Source organism: Nerophis lumbriciformis, linkage group LG15 (assembly GCF_033978685.3).
Source record: "Nerophis lumbriciformis linkage group LG15, RoL_Nlum_v2.1, whole genome shotgun sequence".
Lineage (NCBI taxonomy): Eukaryota > Metazoa > Chordata > Actinopteri > Syngnathiformes > Syngnathidae > Nerophis > Nerophis lumbriciformis.
The window spans coordinates 38500755-38515754 of record NC_084562.2 but is presented as its reverse complement, the minus strand read 5'-3'; the positions used below and the strand labels follow the sequence as shown (position 1 = coordinate 38515754).

The following is a 15000-nucleotide window of genomic DNA, read 5'->3' as shown; positions in this document are numbered from 1 at the left end:
TGCAAATGTGCGCTTCTAATCCAGTTCAATGCCAACCCTCTTATTCCAACCCTCTTATTCCATACTGTTGTAATTTGTTTATTAAGATGCTATGATTAATTGTGTCAAATACTTTTGTTAAATCCATAGACACTGCAGGAGCACATTTTTTGCTATCTATTGCATTAGTTATCTGTTCCTTTATTTCGATTAATGCCATTGATGTTGAGATGTTGGCTCTGTATCCGTATTGGATGTCTGTGAGTGTTTCGTTTTTATTTATGAATTTGTCTGAACTGTTGTTAAACAGTTTTTTATAATTTTTTGGAAAATTGTAGCAGCAGAGAAACAGGTCATGGAGTTCCTTACATGCATAATACTTTCCACACTAATCTTTGTTATGTATGAATATTTAATAAGCATCATTATAAGCAGTCAATATTAAAGTACATTGTAAGCTACTCTTAATTGAGTTTGACCAATTGATAATCAGTTTAAAAGGCAGTAACTAACAAACAAAACATGAAACAAAACTACACTACACTAGGGGCGGCGTGGCGCAGTGGAAGAGTGGCCGTGCACGACCCGAGGGTCCCTGGTTCAATCCCCACCTAGTACCAACCTCGTCATATCCGTTGTGTCCTGAGCAAGACACTTCACCCTTGCTCCTGATGGGTGCTGGTTAGCGCCTTGCATCGCAGCTCCCTCCATCAGTGTGTGAATGTGTGTGTGAATGGGTAAATGTGGAAGTAGTGTCAAAGCGCTTTGAGTACTTTGAGTACCTTGAAGGTAGAAAAGCGCTATACAAGTACAACCCATTTAGCATCATTTACACTTACTGTGACGTGAAAAAACAAAACGTACGTAGCATGGCATGAAGCATAAACTATCGAATAAACAGGGCATGGTAATGACAATGTCGCCAGGACGACCAACAAAAAATGACCGGCTTAAATAATAGTGACATGATGAATGACAGGTGCGTGAGTCCGAACGTGGAACACAGTGAAACTAATGGGTTGATGGTGACAAAAACAATAAAGTGTAAGCAGAAACTAAAAGAGTCCAAAGTACAGATACCAGATGTCCAAAAAACAAACAATGATCAAGAGTCATGGGAGGGCGGGAGGGGGACTTTGCGGTGGGTCGCCAGACCAAGTGTCCCCGAATCCACCGGGGCCAACGTGGGGGTGGGCGCGTCGTCGTCGTGGCAGGCGTGGATGCGCGTGTCCTTGTCGTAGCAGGCTTGGAGTCAGACGACGAGTCTGGCGTGGGTTCGGCAGAAGACGAGTCTGGCGTGGGTTCGGCAGCAGACGAGTCAGGCGTGGCAGCAGACGAAGTAGGCGCGGGCGCAACAGACAAAGCAGGCGCGAGCGCAACAGACGCGGGTGCAGCAGCAGACGAAGCAGGCGTGGGTGCAGCAGCAGACGAAGCTTTGCGTGGTGCGGCAGACGGCGAAGCTTGGCGTGGTGGGTCTTGGCGTGGTGGGTCCTGGCTTGAGTCCTGGCTTGAGTCCTGGCTTGAGTCCTGGCGGCGTGGAGCTGCGACTGGCGGCACTTGTCGTGGTGCAGGGACTGGTACTTGGCGTGGTGCAGGTACTGGAACCTGTCGTGGTGCAGGAACTGATGCTAGCCGTGGTGCAGCCACTGGTGCTAGCCTTGGAGCAGGTGCTAGCCATGGTACAGCTACTGGTGCTAGCCGTGATGCTAGCCTTGGAGCAGGTGCTAGCCTTGGCGCTGGTGCTAGCCTTGGCGCTTGGCGTGGAGCTAGCCGTCGTGCTAACCATGGTGCTGCTACTGGTGCTAGCCTTGCAGCTGGTGCTAGCCGTGGTGCTTGTGCTAGCCTTGGAGCAGGTGCTAGCCGTGATCCAGCTACTGGTTTTAGCCGTGGTGCTAGCCTTGGCGCTGGTGCTAGCCTTGGAGCTTGGCGTGGAGCTAGCCGTGGGGCAGGTGCTGTGGCTTGGCATGCCGAAAGACTGGTGGTGGTGGCCGGGCTGGAGGCTGTGGCTTGGCATGGTGAAGAACTGGTGGTGGTGGCATGGCTGCTTGGCTCGGCACAGCCGAGCCACCCCATCAGCACAGCTCCCGACCCTAGCCCCCCCTCCCCCCCCCCTCAAGGAGCAGATACCAGGCGCGCTCCCCGCGATCTGGAACCATTCTTAGGGGTGGGTGGAGGGAGGTCAGGAGGGGGGCAGAATCCTCCTTTTTGAATTGTCCCAAAATTATTTCTTTATACCCCACCTGTGCTTTTGTGGGTGAAAAAATAGAAGAATTTTGTAACGTGGGCAGGGCTTGAGTCCTAGGGGGCGGGGCATGAAATCTGGATGACTGTGATTGACTAGACCTAATTTCTAAAAACATGTCCTGATAATGCTTAATCATGGAAATAGAGTCTTTTGTTGGCGGTGGCTGACAAAAAGAAAAAGAGTTCAGAGAAAAAAATCTTCCTGGTCCGTGACGTCATCAGGCGGTGATGTGACGTCATCGGGGCGAGGCCGGGCCATCTCCAGCTTGCTTCGGCACGGAGGAGGAGGAGATGCGGGAACGACGCGTCCTGCCGGCTCGGAGAAGCCTTTCCTGACGGCTTTCGCTTTTGCCGGCGCTTCCGGGACTGGAGCGGCGCGCCAACGTCGTCGGGCCACACTTATCGGAATAAGTTTTTCGCTTGGACTCCACATCAAGTCTTGATCCGCCATGGCTTCTAACGCCTCCCACTTTCCTTCCTCCATCGATTGCCAGTCGTTTGCGGGATAGCGGAATGCTGGCGACATTCTGTCAGGACGTGGACTTTGGCGCCGCAAATTACTGCGCGGATTGCTTTCCCGAGATGCAAAACAACTGGACTGGACATTGGATGAAGGTACATACATGTTTTATGTTAACTATAAAAAAGGAACAAACAAAAGGCGCGCACAAGGCGGAGAACAAACTTGGCTATGAAACAAAACTAACACTTAGACAGAAACTATAGAAATGAAACAAAACTACACTTACTGTGACGTGAAAAAACTAAACTTACGTGGCATGGCATGAAGCATAAACTATCGAATAAACAGGGCATGGTAATGACAATGTCGCCAGGACGACCAACAGAAAATGACCGGCTTAAATAAGAGTGACATGATTAATGACAGGTGCGTGAGTCCGAACGTGAAACAGGTGAAACTAATGGGTTGCTATGGTGACAAAAAATATGGAGCGTAAACAGAAACTAAAAGAGTCCAAAAACCAAACAGAACATAGCCAAACAAAACATGATCACAAAGACATTACACGTACTGCCATAGTATTTTCATTGCCGCCACACCTTGAAAATACGTTTTTTTTTTAAAGTAAAAACAAATGAAAGTAGTATGGATTTACATGACGACATGTCCGGCTCATTAAAAATGCGTGGTGGTCAAGCTAGTGTCTGTTCTCAATGAGTGCTAGAAAAATGCCCAATGCATTGTTTTCGGTTGTATGAACTGCTCAAATCGCGAAAAGGATAAAAGTTTTTTCAGAGTTCCTCGAGAGGTAATCAAGAAGGGCAGAAAAGTGCAACATTGTATGAAAGACGACGAGAAAAGTGGCACGCACAGATGGAGGGACCAAACAGAATTGAAGAACGCACAAGTTTGCAGTGATCACTTTGTAAAAGATTTGTTTGATATATCTTTAACATACGTTACTCGTTTAGTATTTCCCATTTAAATCTTGTTTTAATATTGTTTGTCTTTGAAATTTAATCAAACAGATATTTTTATCAGATACTTTCTGCTTTTTGCAGGAAGATCTAGACCCCTTGTGCACCCAGAGAGTTTGCGCGCTGCTTGCTGCACCACAGCAATCTTAACTTGGTTGACTGTTGTTCACTTTTGGGAGGAAGTCACATGACGGAATACAAGTAATTGACAAGTGATGCACCGAAAACTCAGCCACCGAAAACAGAACTGCCAAAACCAGATGCAAACAAGACACACGCCATTGTCTGGAGCATTGTCAGTATGTCTGCGATGTAGACTTAACTTTAATATATCCCAGATATACCCGCGGACAGCGATCTAGAAAATGTGAAAATATTAAGAGTACAGTGGTGGGTTTTAGGGAGAGAAAGTCAGACTAAACCAGCAGTGTCAAGCAAGTGTGACGTCATGCTCGCTGCAGCTCGCCTCTTTCGTCAGAGACAGCGAGGGACAGAAGGAGAGTCTCTAAACATGAGTACGTTTTAGAACAACACCAGAAAAATATGCACATTTTGTTGTTAGTCTTTTTTAATAAAAACACAATTAAAAGTTTTCTGACACTGGAAAAATTCTTAAAGTACATTGTACAATAAGCAGCAACAATTGAAAACATGGCAAAACGATATCAACATATATGTTAATACTAAATATTAACAACAGATTTGTATTTAAATGTATGTAGAAAAAAATGTTCAGCCTTTTCAGAGAAAATCATATCATCATAGCAGATTAAGCAAATCATGCATCGACGTCATGGTGACCACGCCCCTAATCAGCACCGCCACAGATGGAATTATCTGAAAAAACAATGACCTGAATAAATGAGAACCTCCATAGCCATGGTATTCTACATGCTCCTGCTGTTATGTTAGTGTTTTACACTTGCTGTATTAAATTACAATGTCTATAGTTATTCAACACTGACAGGCAGAAGCATTTTCTAACGTTGAATAACTACTAACTGAATGAAGAAGCCCCTGGCAGGAGTAATCGGTGCTGTTTGTTTACACTGAACTGACTCGACGCTAGGCTACTGAGCATACTTGCCAACTTTGAGACCTCCGAATTCGGGAGATTTGGCGGGGGGGAGTATATTTATAGCTAGAATTCACTGAAATCCAAGTATTTCTTATATATATATATATATATATATATATATATATATATATATATATATATATATATAAAATAAATACTTGACTTTCAGTGAATTCTAGCTATATATATAAATATATGTATTTTACTATATATATATATATATATATATATATATATATATATATATATTTTATTTTTTATTTTAATTTTTTTAATTTTTTTTAATTTTTTTAATTTTTTTTTAAATTATATATATATATATATACATATAAATAAAAGAAATACTTGAATTTCAGTGTTCATTTATTAACACATATATAAACACATAACACTCCTCTATTCATTGTTGTATTTGAAAGTGCAATGCAATGCAACTGACTCCCACACTTGCAGTCAGGGTGAGCAATACAACGTAAACCGTTGGCCAACCAAAAAGTAACCACAGAACACTATACCCAACATTCACCAGGAGATGGCAACAAACAACTTAGATCACTCTATTACAGGCTGCATCTGTGAAATTTAATTTGCAGGAAAGCAGTGAGTTTAGGGTTGAATTGTCCATCCTCGTTCTATTCTCTGTCACTCGTCGTCGCCATGACTGTCTCTTCTTCGTCTCCTTCTTGTTGTGTGTGCAGTTGTGCACTCGCCAAAAGCCGTAGATATTATAACGTGACTGGGCCGGCAGGCTGTTTATATGAAGGAAAAGCGGACGTGACGACAGGCTGTCCTCACTCACAATTTCGGGAGAGGCACTGAAATTCGTGAGCCTCCCGGAAAATTCGGGAGGGTTGGCAAGTATGCTACTGAGTGTAAGTGATGCGTTTATATTTAAGTCAGTTATTCATAAAGTAACTTGCCTCTAACCTAATTCAACTCAGTTATTCTGTCTTACCTTTGCTTTGGTGTGTAAAGCTGCACCCTATTGGACGTATTAGACCATTGAGCCGTATCTTTTTTCAGGCAAGTTTTGCAAATGGGTGAGCCATCGTCTTCAATGACTTACCTGGTTATTATGTAAGTACCCGTAATGTTCCGAAATCACAGCATTTTTTTGAGTGGGATATTTTCTTTTGTTTTACATTTAAAGCTAATGTAGCAATCTAGCGTGTCTCTTGATAGGTGCATATAGGTGTGTGCACCACTGGTGTAGCTTTTTTTTTAGTTTTGTGCATGTTGCTTCAAAATAACATACCAGCATAAATTCTGTTTGTAGCCAGTGACGAAACATGAGCTGAAACATATTGTGTCGTGTGGCTTTTCCGAATAAATAAATGTGACAGTTTTAATTGCAGTTAATCGTAAAACTGGTTAATTGTTGGATCCTAGATTCAAAAATACCATGATAATAATGATTCATTTCACAATTTTGTTCACAATAACCGTGATGTAAAAATTGTATTTTGTATTTTAGTAGTTTGTAGTTGACCATAATACCCACAATGTGTTGAGGTAAAAGTGCAAGCACTTATTAGACACACACTTGGTTTGGAATGGGGTTACCTCTCTAAAGACCTACGACATTTTCTACAAGTAAGGTGTTCTGCAGGACAAGGTGACCCAATTACTCGAAAAAAATCAGTTCCTCTATCTCAGTCCATCTTCTTCATGACATTTTTTCTTCATTTTTATGTAGTTCACTCTCCTCAGCTGCTGACTCCATGGTGCTCTTAAAGGCTAGATGTCATTCTAAAAGAGTGATTGTCTTCATTCATGATTTTATTTGCAAATTATGTAATTTAGTTTTAATTTATTGAGATTCCCATTGTGGTCTAAGGCCTTCAAACACGTTCTTCTTTTTTATTAACATGAAATATACACATGTACAACATACAAGACCAAAGGGAGTACACACCAACCCATTCAGAAATAAGTCAGCAGCTCTACATTAATTACATGTTGCTTATGCTGATAACAGTTGCCACTAAGGGTCACTGTCCTCTGCATTAAATTAGTTTGACACTGATACAACAAAAAGAATGATGAGTAGAATAATGATGCACATCATTGAAAAATGTTGCAGTTTACTGTAAATATTTTTCTGACATTTTTACATGCAGCAAACCAAGCTTAGTATTCATTTCTCTAACACTTGCCCTTAAGCTGCTTTTTTATTTTTATTTTATTTTTTTCAGTTGTATTTGACCAACTAATTTAATGAAAAGGGTGTTTTTGTGCTTCTTGTATTTTATATGTATCTTGTTTCCTTTTTATTAGACACTTGAACTGAATGAGCAAGTCTATTTCATTGCTGTTTAACTGCCTATGATGTTGTGAAGATTGACCACTAAGTGGCACTACAACATCGCATGTGGTCCACCAACTAACATTATTTATGTCCTAAATTGTATCATCATATCTACTTAGGGGAGCTTATACGTTCTCATTTTGTGAGGATGCCCCATATATTATTAAATTAAGCTGAATCCATATGTTCAAATGAAGAAAAATGCAGGAAGTAGAAGTTCCAGGTCAGTCCTAATTCCAACAGTTTTCTCTGGTGTCACAGACCTGTCCTGAGAGGGTGCAAGAGTTTAGTTTTTTACCCAGAAGCCATTGCGTCAGTGGATAATCTCAGGCCCAATTATTCAGTCCTGTGTGGTGTGTTTCCCGAAATACAGTTGTGGTTGGGTTGTAATGTGTTACTGAAGTAATATTTACAGATGCTTCAAATAAACTAATGTATCACAGTTCTTATTATATTGTATATATAATATTTGTGTTTAGAATGGAGAAGATAACTGTAAGTGTGTCAACCTGATGCTTCTTGTCCTGTACTTCTGTTTGGAGATAGCATTTTTTTCCCTGTGTGTGTGTGTGTGTGTGTGTGTGTGTGTGTGTGTGTGTGTGTGCGTGTGTGTGTGTGCGTGTGTGTGTGCGTGTGCGTGTGCGTGTGTGTGTTCTCTCCAGGCACCCCTACAGTCTCAAAGCATGCATGTTAGTTTTAGGAATAGGTTTGAATGAGTGTGTAAATTTTTATGTCTGCCAAAGGATGAAAACATTCTGAGGTACAGTACCAACAGTGGTGTATTCTATCATTTTTAGTCCCAGCAGTCATGGCGAGACAGTAGGATTCAGAAGGAAGCTGTACAGTGCGGTCCCAGGGAGACACTTTGTGGTGGCTCGTCCTTACACAGCCCAGGCCGAAGGAGAAATCAACCTCTACAAGAATGATCGAGTCAAAGGTATGCTGTTGAAATACTATTCTTCATTTTGTGAACTGAGTTGATAATCACCTATAAAACGTTGTCTGAGAGAATTGTCTTGGATTTCTATCAATATCAACAATAATATTCACTGAAAGAGAGAAAAGATGACCATACTACATTTTTGTTTCGCTCTGGTTAGTGATATTTTCTGCGAACAATGACCTAAACTTGCTTGATGGCTTCTCCAAAACAGCAAAGGATGTTCTGGGTGAATAACTACAGTAATACCTCTGTTATCATTCAGACGAAGACCAAACCGTACAAAATGGAATACATTTTTAAAATAAGAAATAGTGCAAATCCATTTGATCTGTTTCAGACACCCAACAATATTGTCACAAATAACATTTTATAGAGAATAAGTATGGTGTTTATGTGCATAAAATGTAAAATACATTTAATGGTGAATTAAATGTACCAGTTCATCTTTAAAATAAGTGTTACCTTTTTTGAAGACTCCTGTTGGGGATAAAGTTGCGGACACTTAAAATCATAAATTTATCAACCTAACAACAACTTCACCTGGTATCTGAACCCAGTGCCGGCTGCTTTGTAAGACAAGAACTACTGCACTGCGCCACAGGGACAAATTGGGGAAGTTTTCCATTGAATTCCCATCAGTGACAAAGCGGTAGGTGGCTAGGAAAAACTTTTGCTGTACGATTTCATAAGAAGTGCCCTGTCATTCATTAATTGACATTTTACATGCGCTTCTTCACGCTAAACCCCCACGGATCGCAGAGCCCTATGAACGGGCGGCCCTGCTTACAACCTTCTTAGGACCCGTGGTGGACTATTTTGCAATACATTTTTTTTAGCCACCCGATGTGAATTTTTATTGGCAATGTTGGAACCAAGACAGTAGGGTAGATGAAAACCGAGACAAACCATTGGGTAAAACTAGGGGTGTAACGGTACACAACAATTTCGGTTCGGTACGTACCTCGGTTTAGAGGTCAATGTTCGGTTCTTTTTCGGTACAGTAAGAAAACAACAAAATATACATTTTGGGGTTATTTATTTATTTATCAAATCTGCAAAATCTTCCACCAAAAATATTTTTCTTAGTGGAATATTTGATAGTAATCGGAACCTTGGAGAGGTCAATAATCCATAATTACATTGATTTTGATTCAATATTATTTTGAGCAATGACAGTTTGAAATAAAAAAAAACAGCTTTGTTTTATTAGTCAACATTGCAACTTTTTCTAAATTACATTTAACCTTTAAGCTTTTTTATTTCACTTTTGTTATGTTTTTGTTTATTTTAATAGTATTTTTAGAATGTGCCGTGGGCCTTTAAAACATTAGCTGTGGGCCATAAATGGCCTCCGGGGCCCACTTTTGATACCCCTGCTATAGATAAAAACAAATTAAATCTGATAAATGTATGGATAAAAAGCAGAGCCTGGCGACGCATGCGCGTTTATCATAACTCTCTCGCTCTCTCTGTCTCTGCCCCTCCCTCACGAATGCTGCTGCGCGCACACTTCGTTTTGTTTTTAACCCCTTCTTAACCCTGAATGTACATTGAAAATACACGCAACCCTAACTCAAAATGCCGGACATTTGAGGCATTTAAGAAACTCCGCCCTGACAGCTCCGCAAAAGAGGACATGTCTGGTGAAAAGAGGACGTATGGTCAGTCTATCGTAGCCCGTTAGCTGCTAGCATGCCGTGTGTTGTGCCTCAGTGTGCATTGTTTACACAACGTGCATTACGCTACTTAATATGTCCGTGTGGAAACTCGTTCGGTACACCTCCGAACCGAACCAGAACCCCCGTACCGAAACGGTTCAATACAAATACACGTTCAATACAAATACACATACAAATCCACAAACTAGCAATAGGAAGAATATGAAAAAAAGCTGAAATGTTGTCTTACGTAGGGAAATAATACATACATGGGTACCTCAGCTTACGAGTTTAATTGGTTTTGTGACGGATCCCATGACCCAAAATTCTAGAAAACAACAAATGTTTTAACTAAAATCCACAAAATACATTTATGTTTTCCACCGAAATTAATCTAAATCAAATCATTCCTTGCTTTGGACCCAAAAAAACACAATGTAAACAGGGCACATGCTTTTTAATAAGAAAAACAAACTGTTGTGCAAACCCCGTTTCCATATGAGTTGGGAAATTGTGTTAGATGTAAATAATGATTTGCAAATCCTTTTCAACCCATATTCAATTGAATGCACTACAAAGACAAGATATTTGATGTTCAAACTCATAAACTTTTTTTTTTTTTGCAAATAATAATTAACTTAGAATTTCATGGCTGCAACACGTGCAAAAGTAGTTGGGAAAGGGCATGTTCACCACTGTCTTACGTCACCTTTTCTTTTAACAATACTCAATAAACGATTGGGAACTGAGGAAACTAATTGTTGAAGCTTTGAAAGTGGAATTCTTTCCCATTCCAGTCGTTCAACAGTGCGGGGTCTCCGCTGTCGTATTTTACGCTTCATAATGCGCCACACATTTTCGATGGGAGACAGGTCTAGACTGCAGACGGGCCAGGAAAGTACCCGCACTCTTTTTTTTACAAAGCCACGCTGTTGTAACACATGCTGAATGTGGCTTGGCAAAAGACGGCGCTTAAATGGCAGCATATGTTGTTCCAAAACCTGTATGTACCTTTCAGCATTAATGGTGCCTTCACAGATGTGTAAGTTGGGCACTAATGCACCCCCATACCATCACAGATGCTGGCTTTTGAACTTTGCGTCGATAACAGTCTGGATGGTTCGCTTCCCCTTTGGTCCGGATGACACGATGTCGAATATTTCCAAAAACAATTTGAAATGTGGACTCGTCAGACCACAGAACACTTTTCCCCTTTGCATGAGTCCATCTTAAATGATCTCGGGCCCAAAGAAGCCGGCGGCGTTTCTGGATGTTGTTGATAAATGGCTTTCGCTTTGCATAGTAGAGCTTTAACTTGCACTTACAGATGTAGCGACAAACTGTATTTAGTGACAGTGGTTTTCTGAAGTGTTCCTGAGCCCATGTGGTGATATCCTTTAGAGATTGATGTCGGTTTTTGATACAGTGCCGTCTGAGGGATCGAAGGTCACGGTCATTCAATGTTGGTTTCCGGCCATGCCGCTTACGTGGAGTGATTTCTCCAGATTCTCTGAACCTTTTGATGATATTATGGACCATAGATGATCCCTAAATTTCTTGCAATTGCACTTTGAGAAACGTTGTTCTTAAACTGTTTGACTATTTGCTCACGCAGTTGTGGACAAAGGGGTGTACCTCGCCCCATCCTTTCTTGTGACAGACTGAGAATTTTTTGGGAAGCTGTTTTTATACCTAATCATGGCACCCACCTGTTCTTAAATTAGCCTGCACACCTGTGGAATGTTCCAAATAAGTGTTTGATGAGCATTCCTCAACTTAATCAGTATTTATTGCCACCTTTCCCAACTTCTTTGTCACGTGTTGCTGGCATAAAATTCTAAAGTGAATGATTATTTGCAAAAAAAAAAAAATGTTTATCAATTTGAACATCAAATATATTGTCTTTGTAGCATATTCAACTGAATATGGGTTGAAAATGATTTGCAAATCATTGTATTCCGTTTATATTTACATCTAACACAATTTCCCAACTCATATGGAAACGGGGTTTGTATAAAAAACAATATATTAGAACAGGGTTCTCCATACTTTTTGACCTGAGGGCCACATTGGGTTAAAAAAATATGGTCGGGGGCCAGACATTTATACGTTATGTATGTATGTATATATATGTATGTATGTATATATATATATATGTATATATGTATGCATGTATGTATGTATGTATGTATGTATATATATATATATATATTATATATATATATATATATATATATATATATATATATGTGTGTGTATATATATGTATATATATATATATATATATATATATATATATATATGTGTGTGTGTATATATATGTATATATATGTGTATATATGTGTGTATATATGTATATACTATATATATGTATATGTATATATATGTATATATACATGTATGTATGTATGTATATATATGTATATATATATATGTATATATATATGTATGTATATATATATATATGTATATATGTATATATATATGTATATATATATATATATTGCTTAGGCGGTCCATCGTAGTCGAAGATGACGTAGCTTCCATTTTGTTGCTCTGGTCGGTGGCTATCGTTGCTGGCGACGATGCCACGCCATATGACTATGAAGTCCGATCCTGGAACCACACGTCCTGCCACAGTGGGGACATGTCAGGCCTGGATCAGGGGGCTGGGATTGTTCTGGAACTGCAGGGTGGTGTCTTCGCCTCCGCTGATCCCTCCAGTGTTGGTTCCGACACTCCTCCAGATACATGACCCCGTCATGGCACAGCAAACGCCACAGCGATCGATTGGCTGCAGCTGTCTCAAGTTTGTGGGGTTTGATGTTGCACCTCTTCAATATCCCTTTCAGTTGGTCTTTGTACCTCAGCTTTTGTCCTCCGGGCTTTCTGCTGGCTGAAAGGAGCTGACCATAAAGCATCTGACGAGGCAATCGGTGTCCTGGCATCCGGATGGTGTGACCAACCCACCGGAGTTGTCGCTTTGCCAGGGTGGCCTCTATGCTTATGGACTCAGTGCGCTGCAAGATGTCCGTATGAGGAACTCGGTCCTGCCATGTGATGCCAAGAATGCGTTGGAGACATCTGATGTTAAATGCATCAAGGCAGCGGATGTGTCTGCGGTATATTGTCCAGGCTTCTGACCCATACAGCAGAGTTGAAACACACACCGCCCTGTAGACTAACACTTTCGTTGAGGTTCGAAGGTGGTTGTTTTCAAACACCCGGGAGCGCAGTCTTCCAAAGGCAGAGGAGGCTGAGTTGATACGAGCCTGGATGTCATCATCAATCTGGCATGTCGGGGTCAGAATACTGCCGAGGTAGCAAAACTGCTCAACGAGCTTGAGGGGTGTGCCGCTGATGGTAAAGACAGGGGGTGTAGGGGATGGGGACCTCTCCTGGATGAGAACCTCTGTTTTCTGAATGTTGATCACCAGACCTAGTGAGCGGTAGACTGATGACATGGTGTCTAGTGCATGCTGCATGGCATCAGGAGTGTGAGCGAGGAGTGCGCAGTCGTCTGCATATTGCAGCTCCTGGATGTTGGTGCCTGCCATCTTCGTCTTTGCCTGTAGGCGCCGGATGTTGAATAGGCTCCCATCCAGGCGAAACTCGATGGAGACACCACTATCCTTCGTGATGGACTGCCGGAATAGGAGTGTGGCTGCTGCCAGGAAAAGATTGAAGATCGCTGGGGCCAGTACACACCCCTGCTTCACCCCTACTTTCACGGGAAAAGAGCAGGACTGCTCACTGCCTACAAGTACACAGGCCTGCATACCATCATGAAACTGTTTTAGTATGTTGAGAAACTTGGGGGGGACACCAAACTTCTTGAGGATGCTTCAGAGCAAATCACGGTCAACTGTGTCAAAGGCCTTGGTGAGGTCAATAAAGGTAATGTAGAGGTCCTTGTTTTGTTCTCTGCATTTCTCCTGGATTTGACGGGCAGCGAAGATCATGTCTAGTGTACTTCGGTTCTTTCTGAAGCCACACTGTGTCTCTGGGAGGATGCCCTCTGTTAGAAATGTAAGGCGAGAAAGCATAATCTTTGCAAGTACCTTGCCGGCCACTGAGAGAAGGGAGATGCCACAAGATGATTTATCTCCTTTCCTCTTGTAGATGGTGACGATGTTGCTGTCTTTCCATTCTTGAGGCAGGGCCTCCCTGTGCCAGATGGCTAGTATGAAGTGAAACAGCTTCCGCTTCAGTAGATAGCCTCCCTTCTTTAGGATCTTAGCCGGAATTCCGTCAGGGCCAGGGCTCTTGTTGTTTTTGAGGCTCCTGATTGCAGTAAGAACCTCACTGAACATGGGAGGGTCATCAAGGAAGGGAGAAAGCGGGAGATCTGGGAGTGCATTGAGCACTAATGGATCAGAGGGGTTTATTTTATTGAGCAGTGAGTCGAAGTGCTCAGCCCAACGCTCAAGAATTTGTTGTTTATCCTTGAATAACACGTGTCCGTCTGCGGATCTTACTGGAGCGATGCTTCGCTTTTGTGGGCCATAGATGGATTTTTCAGCAGCGTAGAATGCGTAGGTATTTATTAGCATCTGCATATCCCTGGATCTCCTGGGCTTTTTTGAGCCACCACTCATTTTCCATGAGCCGCAGTTGTTTCTGTGTCTCAGCTCTGGTTGTTTTATAATGGTGGAGGAGTGATGGAGAGTGAGGGTTGGAGAGCAGGGCAGCATGGGCTTTGCGCTTGGCGTCCAGCAGCTCCTGTATTTCTACCGAGCTGTTGTCGAACCAGTCTTGATGGTACTTCTGAGTAAAGCCGATGGTTTCAGAGGCAGCTTGATGCAATGTTGACCTCAGTTTTGCCCACTCACTGTCCATGTCACAGGTGGTGCCGTAGTCCTCCAAGGTGGAAAGTCCCGTAGCCAGCTTGCTGCGGTAGTGAGATGTACACTCTGGAGAATCCAGGGCCCTGCAGTTCAGTCGCTTTCTTGGCTGCTGTTTCTTGTGTGAGGGTCGGATTTTCATCCTCAGCTTGGATCTGATCAGCCGGTGGTCAGTCCAGCATTCAGCCCCACGTAAGGCTCTGGTTATGCAGACGTCTTGTCGATCTTGTTGCCGGGTAATTATATAGTCCAGCAGGTGCCAATGTTTGGACCGTGGGTGCATCCAAGATGTTATGTATTTCTTTTTTAACTGAAAAATTGTGTTAGTGATGAGAAGTTGGTGCTTAGAGCACAGAGAGAGGAGTCGAATGCCGTTGTTGTTTATTTTCCCAGATCCATGAAGCCCGATTATTTTAGTCCAGAGCTGGGCATCTGTGCCAACTCGGGCATTGAAGTCACCCATGAGGACAAGCTTATCGGACTTAGGGACTCTGGATAGGGCAGCC

General features: G+C 42.1%; 1 protein-coding gene across 3 annotated transcripts in view; it reads left to right on the top strand.

Annotated features, from left to right (window-relative positions):
- The window catches only part of LOC133616101 (SH3 and multiple ankyrin repeat domains protein 2-like), a 471816-nt gene that overhangs the window by 70959 nt on the left and 385857 nt on the right, over window positions 1-15000 (top strand). For all 3 annotated transcript variants that reach the window (XM_061975200.2, XM_061975199.2, XM_061975202.1), the window contains exon 3: window positions 7847-7986. In XM_061975200.2, the coding sequence (XP_061831184.1) occupies window positions 7847-7986 (140 nt within the window). The remainder of the gene's footprint in view (window positions 1-7846; window positions 7987-15000) is intronic.